This window comes from Mustelus asterias, chromosome 6 (genome assembly GCF_964213995.1).
Source record: "Mustelus asterias chromosome 6, sMusAst1.hap1.1, whole genome shotgun sequence".
NCBI classification, from domain to species: Eukaryota; Metazoa; Chordata; class Chondrichthyes; order Carcharhiniformes; family Triakidae; genus Mustelus; species Mustelus asterias.
In genome coordinates, this window is record NC_135806.1 from 2,854,945 (window position 1) to 2,869,262 (window position 14,318).

The 14,318-nt window shown below is 43.9% G+C and overlaps 1 protein-coding gene across 2 annotated transcripts in view; it reads right to left on the reverse strand.

Moving 5' to 3' along the window:
* tek (TEK tyrosine kinase, endothelial) overlaps positions 1 to 14,318 on the reverse strand; it is an 80,469-nt gene that overhangs the window by 31,279 nt on the left and 34,872 nt on the right. For both annotated transcript variants that reach the window (XM_078213915.1, XM_078213913.1), the window contains exons 6-11: positions 12,965 to 13,099; positions 11,269 to 11,397; positions 9,701 to 9,855; positions 8,863 to 9,007; positions 6,899 to 7,060; positions 401 to 541 (exon numbers count right to left, since the gene is read on the reverse strand). In XM_078213915.1, coding sequence (XP_078070041.1) covers positions 401 to 541; positions 6,899 to 7,060; positions 8,863 to 9,007; positions 9,701 to 9,855; positions 11,269 to 11,397; positions 12,965 to 13,099 — 867 coding nt within the window. The remainder of the gene's footprint in view (positions 1 to 400; positions 542 to 6,898; positions 7,061 to 8,862; positions 9,008 to 9,700; positions 9,856 to 11,268; positions 11,398 to 12,964; positions 13,100 to 14,318) is intronic.

The following is a 14,318-nucleotide window of genomic DNA, read 5'->3' on the forward strand; positions in this document are numbered from 1 at the left end:
TTAAATTCCTAACAAGAGTTTCCAATTCTGTTTGGGTGCAAACCCTGGAGATTTCGTCATGTGATCCCTGTCACCAAGCTCCCCACCTGGTCAAATAGTCTTTTAATTTCCCATCTCCAATGTCATTATAATTAATAAACAAGAGCCTTTAAAACATCTTTTTAAAAAAACATGATTTGGCCTGTGTCCAACTGCTTGAAAGTTTCCTCGCTGCAGAAGATTAATCTTGAATTCCTGGAGACTCCAGGACAATCCTGGAAGGTTGGCAACCTTAGGGATTGCATGTTTGATATGACAAAGCTGTTTTCCCCTTTTGTATGATTGCCCTCGGGTTAAGAACAAGAACTGTTAGAAAGCGGACAGAGTGGAACACAGTAACAAAATGGAAGCACTTCATTACTTGGGCAGTCAGTCCAAAAGCTTGCGACTGGACCAGGATGTCCCTCTCCCCCATCCCCTGGTCTGCTCAGCTGTACACACACATTGTACTGGCACATTGGCTGGAGATTGTCCAGTTTCACTACTTCTGATGAATCTGTTACTGAAGATAAAAAGAAGATACACATTATTTTGAATATTATAGAGATTCGGTGAACCAGTGAACACAAGAACACAAGAAATAGAAGCAGGAGGAGGCCACCAGGCCCTTCAGGCTGCTCCGCCATTCAATATGATCATGGCTGATCTATGCCGCCCCAACTCCTTTTCTGTGCCATTTCCCCATAGCCTCTGTTCCTCGATCTATCAAATATTTATCCACCTCCATTTTAAATATTTCTAATGATCCAGCCTCCACCACCCTTTGAGGCAGCGAATTCCAGATTCACCACCCTCTGCAAGAAGAAATTTCTACACACCTCAGTTTTAACTGACCAGCCCTTTATCTTGTAGCTGTGTCCCCTTGTTCGAGACTCTCCCACTAGTGAAAACATCTCACCATCTACCCTGTCAAACCCCCTCAGAATCTGATATGATTGAATAAGGTCACCCCTCACTCTTCTAAACTCCAAGGAATGCAAACTATTTAGTCTCTCCTCATAGGACAACCCTCTCATTCCAGGAATTAGCCTGGTGAATCTCCTTTGGGCTGCCTCCAATGTTACTATACCCTTTTTAAGATAAGGGGACCAAAACTGTACGCAGTGTTCCAGGTGAGACCTCACCAACACTCTGTGCAATTGCAACAAAACTTCCCTATTTTTAAACTCCAAACCCTTTGCAACTGATAAGTCTGAATCACTGCCGGATTAAATACAGTCCACCCCAACCTCCACCTATTCTGAATCTTAGGAACAGCATGTACATCCTTCCTTTATCTTGGTTCTCCTTCGGCAACCTTTCCCCAATTTGTGACATCCAGTACCCAGAAGGACAAGGGCAGTTGGCACACACGAACCCCGCCACTTCCAAATTCACCTCCAGGTCACACACCATCCTGATATATCACTGTTCCTGCATTGTCATTGGGTCAAAACCCCAGAACTCCCTTCCTAATAGTGCTTTGGGTGGACCCACATCATACAGACATCTCATCACAACTTTCTTAAGAGCAACTGAAGATGAGCAATGTATGCTGGTCTTGCCAGAGATGCCTACAATCCAAAACTGATGACTTTTAGAAAGAAGCTCTATCTTTTTAACCCCAACTTATCTTAATATCAGCTACTTCATGAGTAAGGAGCCATCTTCCTTTATAATTGGCTTCATTGATTTTGTACCATTAGCCTTTCTACAACCTCATAACAATAGTGTTTCTTTCAGTGTTAGTTTTGAGTTGAGTTTATCTGGTTCACCATGGTAGGCTTCTGCAGAAAATGCAGATGTATGGGATTGGGGGTGATCTAGGAAATTGGATCAGGAATTGGCTAGCGGATAGGAAACAGAGGGTGGTGGTTGATAGTAAATATTCATCATGGAGTGCGGTTACAAGTGGTGTACCTCAGGGATCTGTTTTGGGGCCACTGCTGTTTGTAATATTTATTAATGATCTGGATGAGGGTATAGTTGGGTGGATTAGCAAATTTGCTGATGACACCAAAGTCGGTGGTGTGGTAGACAGTGAGGAAGGGTGTCGTAGTCTGCAGGAAGACTTAGACAGGTTGCAAAGTTGGGCCGAGAGGTGGCGGATGGAGTTTAATGCGGAGAAGTGTGAGGTAATTCACTTTGGTAGGAATAACAGTTGTGTTGAGTATAGGGCTAACGGGAGGACTTTGAATAGTGTGGAGGAGCAGAGGGATCTAGGTGTATGTGTGCATAGATCCCTGAAAGTTGGGAATCAAGTAGATAAGGTTGTTAAGAAGGCATATGGTGTCTTGGCGTTTATTGGTAGGGGGATTGAATTTAGGAGTCGTAGCGTTATGTTGCAACTGTACACAACTCTGGTGCGGCCGCACTTGGAGTACTGTGTGCAGTTCTGGTCCCCACATTACAGGAAGGATGTGGAGGCTTTGGAGAGGGTGCAGAGGAGGTTTACCAGGATGTTGCCTGGTATGGAGGGGAGATCCTATGAGGAGAGGCTGAGGGATTTGGGATTGTTTTCGCTGGAAAGGCGGCGGCTAAGAGGGGATCTTATTGAAACATATAAGATGATTAGAGGTTTAGATAGGGTGGATAGTGATAGCCTTTTTCCTCTGATGGAGAAATCCAGCACGAGGGGGCATGGCTTTAAATTGAGGGGGGGTAGTTATAGAACCGATGTCAGGGGTAGGTTCTTTACCCAGAGGGTGGTGAGGGATTGGAATGCCCTGCCAGCATCAGTAGTAAATGCGCCTAGTTTGGGGGCGTTTAAGAGATCCGTAGATAGGTTCATGGACGAAAAGAAATTGGTTTAGGTTGGAGGGTCACAGTTTTTTTTTAACTGGTCGGTGCAACATCGTGGGCCGAAGGGCCTGTTCTGCGCTGTAATGTTCTATGTTCTATGTTCTATGAATGTTAGTGCCTAATTCCACTAACAGCATGAATCACTCTCCCTGTCTACCCTGCACAGTCCCTACTTCATTAAAGAAAAACTCAAACCAGCTTATTGACTAAATCCCTCTCCTCGGAGGCATATAACACCTTGATTTTGTCTCTCATTGTTGCTTACTCCCTGAGTTTCCATAAAACACCACTGGACCTGTTCCAAGACCACAATCTCCATTCTATTGGGGGCAATTTAGATTTGCAGCACCTTCCCTTTACAGCTTTGTATTTTGGCCAATTCTGCCAATGTTGCAGATGAGGATAAACCAAAACTGTATTTTTTGTAATTCTTTCATGGGTTGCGGGTATCGCTGGCTGGGTCAGTATTTCTCGCCCATCACTGATTACCCTTGAACTGAGTGGCTCACTATTTCAGAGGGCAGTTAAGAGTTTTAAAAAGTTTATTTATTAGTCACAAGTAGGCTTACATTAACACGGCACTGATGTTACTGTGAAAATGCTCGAGTCGCCACACTCTGGCGCCTGTTCAGGTACACTGAGGGAGAATTGAGCATGGCCAATGTACCTAACCCGCACATCTTTCGGACTGTGGGAGGAAACAGGAGCACCCGGAGGAAACCCACGCAGGCAACGGGAGAACGTGCAGACTCTGCACAGACAGTGACCCAAGCTGGGAATTGAACTTGAGTCCTTGGCACTGTGAGGCAGCAGTGTTCACCACTGTGCCACCGTGCCGCTCCAGAGTCAATCATATTGTTGTGGGTTTGGAGTCACATGTAGGCCAGACCAGGTAAGGACAGCGGATTTCCTTCTCTAAAGGGCATGAGTGAACCAGATTTTTTTTTTCTGATGAATGTTGTCTGGGTGACCATCACTGAGATTAGCTTTATATTCCAGAACTGTTAATTGAATTTTTACTTTCCACTAGCTTCCTTGGTGGGATTTGAACCCACGTCCCCAGTGAATTAGCCCAGTCATATTACCACCACATCCCATCCCCCCAACTGTAGTAATGTTTCCTTGTTTTAATCTGCTATGTCTCTGGTAGATAGAATCCCTACAGCGCAGAAGGAGGCCACCCAGCCCACTGAGTCCGCACCGACCACAATCCCACCCTGTCCCCGTAACCCCACATATTTACCCTGCTAGTCCCCCTAACACCAAGGGTCAATTTAGCATGGCCAATCAACCTAACCTGCACATCTTTGGACTGTGGGAGGAAACCGGGCCACCCAGAGGAAACCCACGCAGACACGGGGAGAACGTGCAAACTCCACACAGGCAGTGACCCAAGGCCAGAATTGAACCCGGGTCCCTGGCGCTGTGAGGCAGCAGTGCTAACCACTGTACCACCGGGCCACCCATTACTCTTTTGACTGTTTTTTGAACTTGTGGGCTAGTTTTTAGTGACATACATACCTGATCCTCCATATCCCTTACTTTGTTTAATCTCCAGAAGAAGAGACTCTGTATTAAACAGTAACAAACCTCGAATATTCATCAGTTGGATAAGAATGCAGGATGATGCATATTACATCAGGATCTATTACGGATACATTACACTCTCCTCAAAAAAAAATGATGCCTGTGTTTCTTTATTCCAGTAAAATGTTACACGCATCACATTTGAAAATCAGCATTTTTGTCAGTTGGATGCAGAGAAATTTCTTGTTGATAAACTGAAGTGTTTAACTCCAGTTATGCTGGTGTGGGAAATCTGTCAATATATCCTGTGCACATAAACTCAAAGAAATCTCTTTGTTCAAATTCCCTCAGTGAACAATAAAGCCAGCCACGATAGTCTCTCAATTCCAAACAGGAGTTTAACTGTTCAATCTTCAACAATTCGAAAACAATCCAAATCAAAATAAATTGTTCCATCGATGTGGCAAAATCCTCTTCCACACTCCCCACTCAGGAGGAAGTAAAAGATCTTACGGGGCATTATTTCACAACATCATGCAGGCAATTCTACCCAGTGGCCTGGTTAACATCAATTAACCATCATTTTGTCCTTTATCTCATTATAGTTCCTGGGATCTTGCTGTGCGCAGATTTGCTGCCGCATTTCCTACATCACAATAGTGACTAAGTCACTTTTATAAAATCCCATGATGTAAAACATCATGGGACATCCTGAGGTTGTGCCTCAAACTCCCCTATGGACTGAGAATCTACCCTCCACCACTCCCTCTCCCCCATCTCTGCCCCAGACAGAGAACCTACCCTTGCACCTCCCACCACCCTCAACTGGACAATCAACCCCTGCACCTCCGTCCCCACCCAACCCGACCACACAGCCAACTCCCCCATCCCCACAGAGAACTAACACTGACAACCCCCCATCCCACCCAGAGAATCAAACCTCCTTCCCACCCCCCCGCCAACAACCCAGACAGAAAACCAACACCGACAACCCTCCCCCACCCCAATCCCACCCAAGCAGAGGCAAACAGTGGTGTAGTGGGATTGTCACTGGGCTAGTAATCCAGAAGACCAGGCTAATGCACTGGAGACATGGGTTCAAATCATGGAGACATGGCAGCTGATGTAAATTAAAATTTCAGTAAATAAACCTGGAGTGTAAAACTAGTCTCAGTAATGGTTGCCATTTAGTTCAAGGGCATTTATGGATGGACAACAAATGCTGGCCTGGTCTACGATACCCACATCCCAAGAAAGAATGAAAAATCAGAAGTTACCCCTGGATATGGAACCATCCACCACCGACACAGAACCCATTCGACTTTCCTACACTAATTGGTGTTACATTTTCATACATCTGGTCTAACATTTTAAAAAATAAATTATATAATCTATGGGGTCACCATCAGTTCCAGGAACTGTTTCTGAATTAAAACTCCTCACAGTTCCAATAATTATGTGATTAATTTTCAGAACTAGATCTTTTCGCCAAATTCTTCGTCAATTCTATCAACTTTGCCAGGAAACTGGAACCAAAATTCATCATTAATTCCACACTTCTGAAGCAATCAGGCTGCCAGATAACTGGGGAAATAATAATAAGGATCTTTAAAATCTAATATGGAGTGAGCATATGTCCCGAGGCTTACACAATCCATACACAAACTGATACAAGTCGTCAATGCTCCTCAACACCCACTGATCTCACTCCCAGAGTCCACCATGACCCTATCTCACTCCCAGAGTCCACCATGACCCTATCTCACTCCCAGAGTCCACCATGACCCTATCTCACTCCCAGAGTCCACCATGACCCTATCTCACTCCCAGAGTCCACCATGACCCTATCTCACTCCCAGAGTCCACCATGACCCTATCTCACTCCCAGAGTCCACCATGACCCTATCTCACTCCCAGAGTAGACACTCTGACCTGGCCAAATCTGCACCCATGGAGCTGATATCACCTCTTGAATCAATCTACAGCTAACAAGGCAGCAATCACATGATGTCCAAGTACTGTATATGTGAAGTTGAGTTACAAGAAAGAGTATTTTTAGATGGGAGTGAGTTCAAGGAGCCTTTTATATTCTTCATTAATTTATGATTGATGCATCCCAACCATTTATCCCTTCCATGTAAAAACGGATGTCTTAATGTAACAAAGTCATGGGCTAGTGGCGACCAATGGCCAGTTCCTACATCTACAATTGCTTCGATTTGTTGTTCCTCATTATACTCTCTTTTTGCTTTGGTCTCCCCAGTTTACCTACTACCCTCACTGTGATGAGTGCCGTGCAACCTGTCCCTCATCACCTGCTAATGCCAGCCAGTGACAGACCACCCACAAATCCAGGAGAGAAGCCCAGATGACTATCTAATGACTTATTCCTTCTATTAAGGAGGTGTGTGACCTCTGCTCACCAAGACTGCAATCTCAGCATGTGGGAACTACAGTCTGAACCAGTACACTGGAGCCCATATGCCACTCACTTTATAAAAACTGTCCATTCCTCTAAACATGGAGAGACTATGTAGAATCACTTTCTTACCTTCAACTGATGACCATGACTCCAGTCCTCCAGCAGGTTTATAGAGGAGTCTTGTTAGGATGATTGGTCCATCTCCAATATGTGGCTCAACATTGGCCTTAACAATAATATATCGAGTGCCACTGTTGGCTTTAGTGGGAGGGGTCTGTGGTGAAGGAGGGACTGTTGAAAATGCACAATTGGCAATCAGTTAGGGCAGCACTGAGAGAAAACTGCTGAAGAAGCATATCCTACAGGTTCACCAAGGGGGAGCATGGCAGTACACACTGGAAACATTTTGAATGATGCTGAAAAGAGGCACATGTCACTGAAGCTTTTCATGTTGCACACATCAGGACAAATGTGGCGAGAATACCAAATTTCAAACGACCACAACAATTGATAGTCTAGGACCAGCGGTCTCCAAACTCCGATCCAGATGCGGCCCGCTGCGGGCCGGATGTGGCCCGTAGTTTGGAGACCCCTGGTCTCAGAGAAAAGGGGTCCTGATTTGTTAGCAAGTTGACTCTGATTGGCTGAAGTGTTGCCTTGCAGAAAACAGCAGGGAGCTAAGTTTAGCCAAGCTCCTGGGCAGTTCAAAATAATGTGCAAGGCTTAAACAAATTATTTTTATTTGCAAAGACCAGGACCCTCTGTAGGAATGTATTTTGTTTGTGGCAAGTGTAATTGTGCCATTTTATGAGCTTGACTGATAAATTTAAATTGGTTGTTAGTGTAGCTATCGGCACACTCGGGATTATTCAGGACATGCTGCCCAATCACAGAATTACACTTAATAGGAGATGTTCCATTTTATAAATATTTTATTTCATAGAGAGCACTAACAGGTTTTGAACATTTTATTTCTCCTTAGTTCCTATTGGAATTGATTTTGATTTGATTTATTATTGTCACATGTATTAGCATACAGTGAAAAGTATTGTTTCTTGTGCGCTATACAGACAGAGCACACCGTTCATAGAGAAGGAAACGAGAGAATGCAGAATGTAGCGTTACAGTCGTAGCTAGGGTGTAGAGAACTTAATGCAAGATAGGTCCATTCAAAAGTCTGATGACAGCAGGGAATGAGCTGCTCTTGAGTCGGTTGGTACGTGACCTCAAACTTTGTACCTTTTTCCTAACGGAAGATGGAAGAGAGAATGTCCGAGGTGCGTGGGGTCCTTAATTATGCTGGCTGCTTTTCCAAGAAAGGTCACATTAAGGTAAAACTGAAGGTATTATAAGATGGCAGTTAAGCTACAGTAGATAAAAAAGGTACAACATGTTGTTCATGGAAACACTGTTTAAAATATCTGTGCAGACTCTAGATATGGGAACTACCAGAAACAAACAAAAATAAACTGAAGTGAAAAATCAAACTGCATTGTTGCCTGCTGTGTAATGCATTATATGCCGTAGATGTCTCCGTTTGTGGGATTTTTGTGACAAAATTGTTTTCTTGACTGATTTACCAAGACGGACTGACTAGATGGAACAAACTTGAAATACTGTGCACTGTTCTGGTTACCATTTTACTGAAAGGATGTGGAGGCACTGCAGAAGGTGCAAAAAATATAGTACTAGAACCGAGGGGTTATAACCATTAGGAATGACCAAAAATTCTGGAATCCTTTCCCTTGGAAAGAGAAGGCCGTGTGGTGACCCACAGATTTCTGTGGAATTATGAAAGAGCTTGATAGGATTCACATGGAGAAAGTGTCTCCACTTGTGGGGAGATCAGAACAATGGGGCCATTCATGTAAGATAGTCACGGATAAATCCAATTGAGAATTCAAGAGAAACTTCTTCACTCAGAGAGTGGTGAGATGTGGAACGTATCACCACAGAGAGTGATTACAGTAAATATATTGAAGGAAGTTGGATAAATATACAAGGGAGAAAGGAACAGAAGGATAGGCTGAGAGGTTAAGATGAGGCTGAATGGCCTGTTTTTGTGCTGTAAATACTATATAGAAATAACGTACCTTTGACAGACACATTAAATGGCCTCACAGCAACTCCAACTGCTGTTTTGGCATGGCAGATCCATTCTCCTGAATCTGACGGTGACATTTTTGGCACTTCAAAGAATGTTATGGTCTGATCTGGGTGTGTTATTGTCCTTTTTGGCTGAAACAGAGAAACAATGGACAGTTTTAGTGACGCCAGGTAAACAAACACAACCATTTTCCCAAGCTGGGGGGTATTCAAATAGCCAATTCAGCAAAACACTAAACAGAACCTGAACTGGTTTGCTGTAAACTTCAACATCTGGAGTTTCATTAATGATCAAACTGTGCGGAACAGAGTTAAATTATTTATCAATCAACAGAGCCAGGGTAGTGAGAAGGTGGAACTCCTAACCTCAGTGTGTGGTTACCCAATATCTTGGGGCTTTTAGGGGTGATCACATAGAATCCCTACAGTGCAGAAGGAGGCCATTCGACCCATCGAGTCTGCACCGGCCACAATCCCACCCAGACCCTATTCCGGTAACCTCTCACATTTACCTTGCTAATTACCCTAACACTAGGGTTAATTTAGCATGGCCAATGCACCTAACCCGCACATCTTTGGACTGAGAGAGGAAACCGGAGCACCCGGAGGAAACCCACGCAGAAACGGGGAGGATGTGCAGACACCACACAGACAGTTACCCAAGCCAGGAATTGAGCCCGGGTCCCTGGCACTGTAAGGCAGCAGTGCTGACCACCGTGCCACGGGGCTGCCCTGTACATCTCCCATCACTCCACAAAGCAAGAATATGAAGGGAGACAACATTGAGAGAGTTGGTAAAACTTGTCACTTGGCCAAAGTGCTTACATTAACTTCTCCTCGATGTGGTATTAGGAGCTGAATGTCACCATGCACCGGCAATGGATGCCCCGTCGCAGTACAGTTGAGATGCAGGTTCATGCCATTATTCACCTCGATATTGTCACTGGGATTCACCAACTGAAGAGGCAATTCACCCAACCCTGCAAGGCAAAAGCCAATTTTACAAAAAGCAAGGTCTCTTTAATGAAAATGCTGCAATGAGCATTGGGGATGAGGGGGAGAAGGAGTCGAGCTCCCAAATGAGGGTGATCCAGCAGCAACTATGCTGTCAATGGAGTAGGCAGATGTGTCTGGAATGGCCCCTGCACCCTATATGAATGAGCTGCCTTTCTGCTTCCACAGGGGTTAGCACAGGGGTCCACCATCAGGCTCAATCTCAGCACAGCAATATCAGGGTCAGCAATGGTTATATAGAAACAAGAGCTGGAAATGAGCCTGTCGGTCATTTCCCTTTTGTCAATTAATCATTTTTTTGTAGTAATCACCAACCCAGGCAACAGCTTCCGCGCTGGCTAAACGGAGCTCTCAGCTGAATGTTGTCAGGGGCTGGTCCCCAGTGATGTGAGTCACTGATTGGGGGGCAGCACAGCTACAATCTGGGTTCCCGGCAAGGCCCCATTGTGTCGATTTGCTGCACAAAGGCCTCGGCCCAGTGCGGAGACAGTTTGAGGAATGCCCAGTGTTGGCGTGGCGGGTTGAAGCCGGGTGGATGGGTGGGCTGTGGGATCTGTGATGAGGAGTCTCTCCCGTCATCCACCCAATCACCGACCTCCAACAATTTCTAGTTCAGATTTCCAGGCCACTGACTTGAAACAAATTCTGTTTCTCCGTCACTTGGTGCTGCCTGTTGAGGATTTCTAACATTCTCTGTTTTTATTCCTTGTTTGGTTCACATGGAGGGTTAATCATTCCTTGTTATTGTTATGGTTCCATGGGTGAGCGTGACGCTGGGATTCCTCGCACGAGTGTTAATGCCTCATGTGTGAATCTAAACCATTGTTCAAGTGCAGAGTGGTTCACAATGGAACCTAATATGTCCTTATTCAATGACATACAATATCATCTTGCAAAGCAGGCTGTGATTTCGTAATGAAATTATTTAAACAAATTATTTTACCTCTTTAAATATAAAAACTCTACTGACATAACCTCTCAGCCTGGGTTACATCAGAGCTGGAGGAGGCCATTCAACCCCACTCATTCCATAAACCTGTGGACCCAGGTTGCCTTTCATTATCTACATTTACAATTCCCTCTTTATTATGTTGCTTCCACATTAAGATGTTCTCAGTAATAAAAGCAAATTACTGCGGATGCTGGAATCTGAAACCAAAAGGGAAAATGCTGGAAAATCTCAGCAGGTCTAGTAGCATCTGTAAGGAGAGAAAAGAGCCGATGTTTTGAGTCCAGATGACCCAAAAGGGTAATCTGGACTTAAAACGTCAGCTCTTTTCTCTCCTTACAGATGCTGCCAGATCTGCTGAGATTTTCCAGCATTTTCTCAAGGTGTTCTCAGTAACGTTCTTGTTACGATGCTATCAATTGTGCTTTACCTTCTTTCTCACAGTGTAGGCCCTGCCACCATGGGGGGCACAGACACCCTCGGAAGCGATCGCACTTTCCTCCATTGACACAGTCACACTTCAGCCGACAGTCAGGTCCATAGAACCCAGGGTCACAGGCTGCAAGCAAAAGATTAGCTCACCATAAACAACCATTCACAATAAATTATGATGTGGAGATGCCAACGTTGGACTGGGGTGGGCACAGTAAGAAGTCTCACAACAGCAGGTTAAAGTCCAACAGGTTTATTTAGAATCACGAGCTTCCGGAGCGCTGCTCCTTAATCAAGTGAGTGGAGAGGTGGGTTCACAGAGTATATAGGCAAAGACACAATTGCAAGATAATCACAGATTGGATGTTATTGATAAATTACATTCAGTAAGTATGATTTTAAAGTTCCTGTTATTTTCCTGAATTTTTTTTACCTCCAGAACATTCTGGAGGGCTTTTAATCACATCAGTGCACTCAGAGAGTGTACAGTTTTCAGAATATTCCAGAATGCTATCGATATGACAACAAGGGTTGAGAGGCTGCAGGGCAGATGCTTCAAAGGCATCCACAGGGCAAGAGGTCAAAGGGGCAATGGGATTGGTCTGTTGTAATACGTATAATTTTGACTGTCTCAATGATAGGATCTTGAGACTTGTGTGTTTAAAGATGAACTGCTAATTGTTGATCTTTAACTATTTACATATCCCAGGTTACTGTCATGCATGATGCTGCTCCATACAAGTAGGCTGCTACTCTCTGAGCCTATCACCATGTGAGTCCATACATCATACTGTGGACAGCACTATTTCTCCAGTCCCACATTAACCTTTGCTTTACCAATACATTACGATGGCATGCAGGGACATGACACAACAGAGCTGAGGAGACCAAAGGCTCTGTTTCTTCATTCTTTGCCAAATTGAACATTTCCTGGCTTTCTTCAAAGAATTTGAAAGAAATTGGAGAATAAATTGCCAAAGAATTTATTTGACATGTGATGAATCACTATAAGTATACAAGAATTGTGTGCTGTTATTATGAACTGCTCCCAGGACAGGGATAGCATTTTTGATTTGATTTATTATTGTCACATGTATTAACATACAGTGAAAGTTATTGTTTCTTGCGCGCTATACAAAGCATACCATTCATAGAGAAGGAAAGGAGAGAGTGCAGAATGTAGTGTTACAGTCATAGCTAGGGTGTAGAGAAAGATCAACTTAGTGCAGATAAACATGGGCTATTATCTGAGAGGCAATTGTTGATGGTTAGAAAGAGATATTACTCATGGACAGTGAAAACTTTTATATGAACAATTCCTAATTAATGAGTAAAATAATCCCCTCAAACTAATTTTGAGATTTAATTGCGTTTTAAAAAATATTTAGAAACATGTGCCGGAATTTTACCGTCTTGCTCACCTGAGGCTCGTAAGATCCCGCCCGATGCCAATGGAGAATGCCGTTCTGGGAGCCGCGGCCGCTCCCATTCTGGGACAGGTGCGGGGGTAAAATTCCGGCCATGGAAACTAATGGAGATCCTACATTGTACAAGGAAGTGAATTTTGTCTTTTTATGGAATTAAGTGTTTGTAACGGCTGATCAGACTGAAGAATATACTACCATTTAGGGAACTGTTATTATTTTAATTTGGGATTGAGAGTTTTAGTTACGGTCTCGTTCCATAAACTGTACCTTTATCGCACTGAAGTCCTCCCCATCCAGTAGCACAGGAGCAGCCATAGGGATCAGGTAGACAGAACATGGAGAAACGGCAATTCCCTCCTTTACATATACTGCAGTTTCGCCCGTACGTACTCTGTCCACATGCTGGAAACCAATGAAGTAGAATTAGTAGACAGCCAAAGGAAGGTGTTCAATGAAGGAAGCTATTTGGACCACCTTGTCTGTATTAGTTCTTTACTAGAAGAAGCCAAACCAAACCTGTTCTCTTTATTTTTTTTATTAGTGCCACAAGTAGGCTTCCATTAACACTGCAATGAAGTTACTTTGAAAATCCCCTAGTTGCCACACTCCAGCGCCTGTTCGGGCACACTGAGGGAGAATTTAGCATGGTCAATGCACCTAACCAGCACGTCTTTCGGACTGTGGGAGGAAATCTGAGCAACCGGAGGAAACCCACGCAGACACGGGGAGAACGTGCAGACTCCACACAGACAGTGACCCAAGGCTGGAATTGAACCCAGGTCCCTGGCGCTGTGAGACAGCAGCGCTAACCACTGTGCCACCATGCCACCTAGTGTGCCACAAGAGATAGCACATTTAACATATTTTAAGCAGCACTTTTTAATCCCTGTGGTGCAGGCAGATAGTCACACGATTGGCTCAATATAGCAGCATGAGTGTGAGCATTGAAAGCAATTTTAACTCCAGTTTGAAAGTCAGCATCACACTGACTATAATGAGCGCTCCGATAAAACATAGGCTGGAAGTGAGAAAATGGAGCTGATTTAACTAATAACAAACTAACCGTCACTCTTCACCACTAGAAAATACATCGAGGGCATTAAATACAGCTGTTCCCAAATCTGAAGTTTCTCATATAATTTTAGAATGAAGTTGTAGCATTCTCACTTTTATCTCTTTAAGAAGCCAACTTCAAAATGAAAATGACGAACTTCTATCTGTTTTTCAAGCCAGCGGTTTATATCAACTTAAATTTTTAAAAATACCGATGGTAAAATCTCTGATCTGCTACAAGAAGGATTTTTATTTCTTTGGCAAATTTCACCACCTCAGGTAATCGCAAAGTGTTTTCCAGTTAATAATTTACTTTCTGAAGTGTAGTCACTGTGGTAATGTAGGGTACACCTGAACATACATTGATGAACGTGCAGTGATGACCTTATTGTGATTGGAGTTTGTGGGTTATCTTTTCCCAAATGTGGAAACTTGCTGGATACAAATGCAGGAGAATAAGATAGTGCGACTCAATTCACTGATCTACACTCTCAACACAGCGTAGAGATAACACTGACGGAACATGTTTCAGGAACTCAGGAGCAGTTATTCAGTGGAGTGGATCCTC